At 38.9% G+C, this 1,879-nt stretch overlaps 1 protein-coding gene across 1 annotated transcript in view; it reads right to left on the bottom strand.

The window, feature by feature from the left end:
* Positions 1–1,879, bottom strand: part of LOC106811546 (glutamate receptor 3-like) — a 24,464-nt gene that overhangs the window by 15,038 nt on the left and 7,547 nt on the right. The window contains 3 exon segments of the mRNA XM_014815213.1: positions 344–487; positions 684–802; positions 1,404–1,525. Of these exon segments, the coding sequence (XP_014670699.1) occupies positions 344–487; positions 684–802; positions 1,404–1,525 (385 nt within the window).

Genomic DNA, 1,879 nt, shown 5'->3' on the forward strand with positions numbered 1-1,879 from the left:
TTTAGATGTTCGGGCGCGCGCGTAGAGAGAGCAGATGGGTGTAAAGTGTGTGTGTGTGTGTGTGTGTGTGTGTGTGTGTGTGTGTGTGTGTGTGTGTGTACGCGCGCGCGTGCGTGTGCGTGTGTGCGTCTGTGGGTGTGACTGGGTCGCGCCACATGATATATTATGCGCTCAGAAATTCTGCTGACGTAGGGCATCTTTACGACACCTTAATAATCGACGTCATTTATTTTATTTTCGCCGGAAAATTCACAGACTCGTGTTACGCACGTACAGAAACTCGCGTTACGCACGCACAGACTCGCGTTACGCACACATCTCCCGGCACATGCACGTGACTTACGAACGAGGCTATGACGTAGTGGTAATATTTCGTCGTCATCTTGATCTCGGCCAACAGATCCATAATCCTTTGCGTGGCTTCTAACGTCTGGCAGTCTACTATGAGACGCCTCGGCGTTATCTTGTCTTCTTCGCCATCCACACTCTTGTAATAGAATATAAATAAATAAATAAATATATATATATATATAAAGTATAATATATTATAAGTAGTATATAATATTATAAATAATAGTAATATAATACAATATAGCATATCAGCTACTGTAAACAATGCGTCTCCATGATTTCAAGATGCGTTATTTCCACGTGTACCCAACCCATACTTTACTTTTACTAACCTCTAATTGCTTTTTCGCTGTACTATTGTCATGCGATATGAATCGTGGGATGATGTTGAACGTGCTCTTGGCGCTCTGCGGTCCCAGCAGGATGAAGAGCCGCTCCAGGTTCGGCAAACCTGGAGCCCGTTGTCAGAAACAAAATTAACATAATTATAGATAATAGTTAACATATTGTTATTTATATTAAAGTCTTAACATTTTAATATTAGCTTTATACGATTTTTTTCTGACAACTGGCAAACCTGCACAACAGAAGCGCGCTTGCTCGTTTTGAAGCACAAACATGACGCCGGGCATTTTATATTTCGCGGTGGCGTTTTATTGGATTTTATATTATGTAAATATGGCGCTTTTATCGAAATATCAGCGATCCGTGGGGTAGGAAGTTCTGCTATTATAAAGATGCATCGATATGCAGTGAATGTGCTGCACACCGCTACTATAAAAATTATTTTTGTAAAAGTTTGTTGTAAAATAGAAATGTATATCTGGGTCTATAATAATATAGCAGGGGTGTATCTAGGTCAACTCTAAAAAATATATCGGTTGTGAATATCAGTGCGTGCGTGCATTTACTTCGATTTTTTTCTTAACAGGCGATTTACTTCAATACCGACATCCTACTAAACACACGTATACATAAAACAGACGTATCGCAGCACAGGACGTATTACATGACATTTACTATAACATTCACCTTTGCGGTAGCCGGCATACCTTCGTCGGACACGATCAGGTAGTAGACCGTGTCCCACTTGTAATACTTGATGATGTCGTAGACGGCCTTCATGTGACCCGGATGCATGTACACCTGGTAGTGGTTAGTCTCGGAAGCAACACTGTCGAATTGCAAGTAGAAAAATTCATATTTGTAAAAAAAATCGGAAATCTTGATTTCTCCATGAAATCTGGCAGATTCTGTCGTAATCTAACGAGCAGAGATAATTACATAACTTGTGCTATTTATTTATTTTTATTTATGCACCTGTGGACACACACGCGCGTCGCAATATCGCATCGTACTGTCATAACTAATCAATTACATTTTTTAATGAACAAAACAATTATACATTATACGTCGAAAGTCGTTTTCGAACGACGCTATAAAATCATGGTTCATATATCATACAAGTCATATAGAGAGTGAGATAATAAAGATAATAATATAAACAAGAGATTAATATATATATATA

The sequence above is a fragment of the Priapulus caudatus genome, unplaced genomic scaffold (assembly GCF_000485595.1).
Source record: "Priapulus caudatus unplaced genomic scaffold, Priapulus_caudatus-5.0.1 Scaffold551, whole genome shotgun sequence".
Lineage (NCBI taxonomy): Eukaryota > Metazoa > Priapulida > Priapulimorpha > Priapulimorphida > Priapulidae > Priapulus > Priapulus caudatus.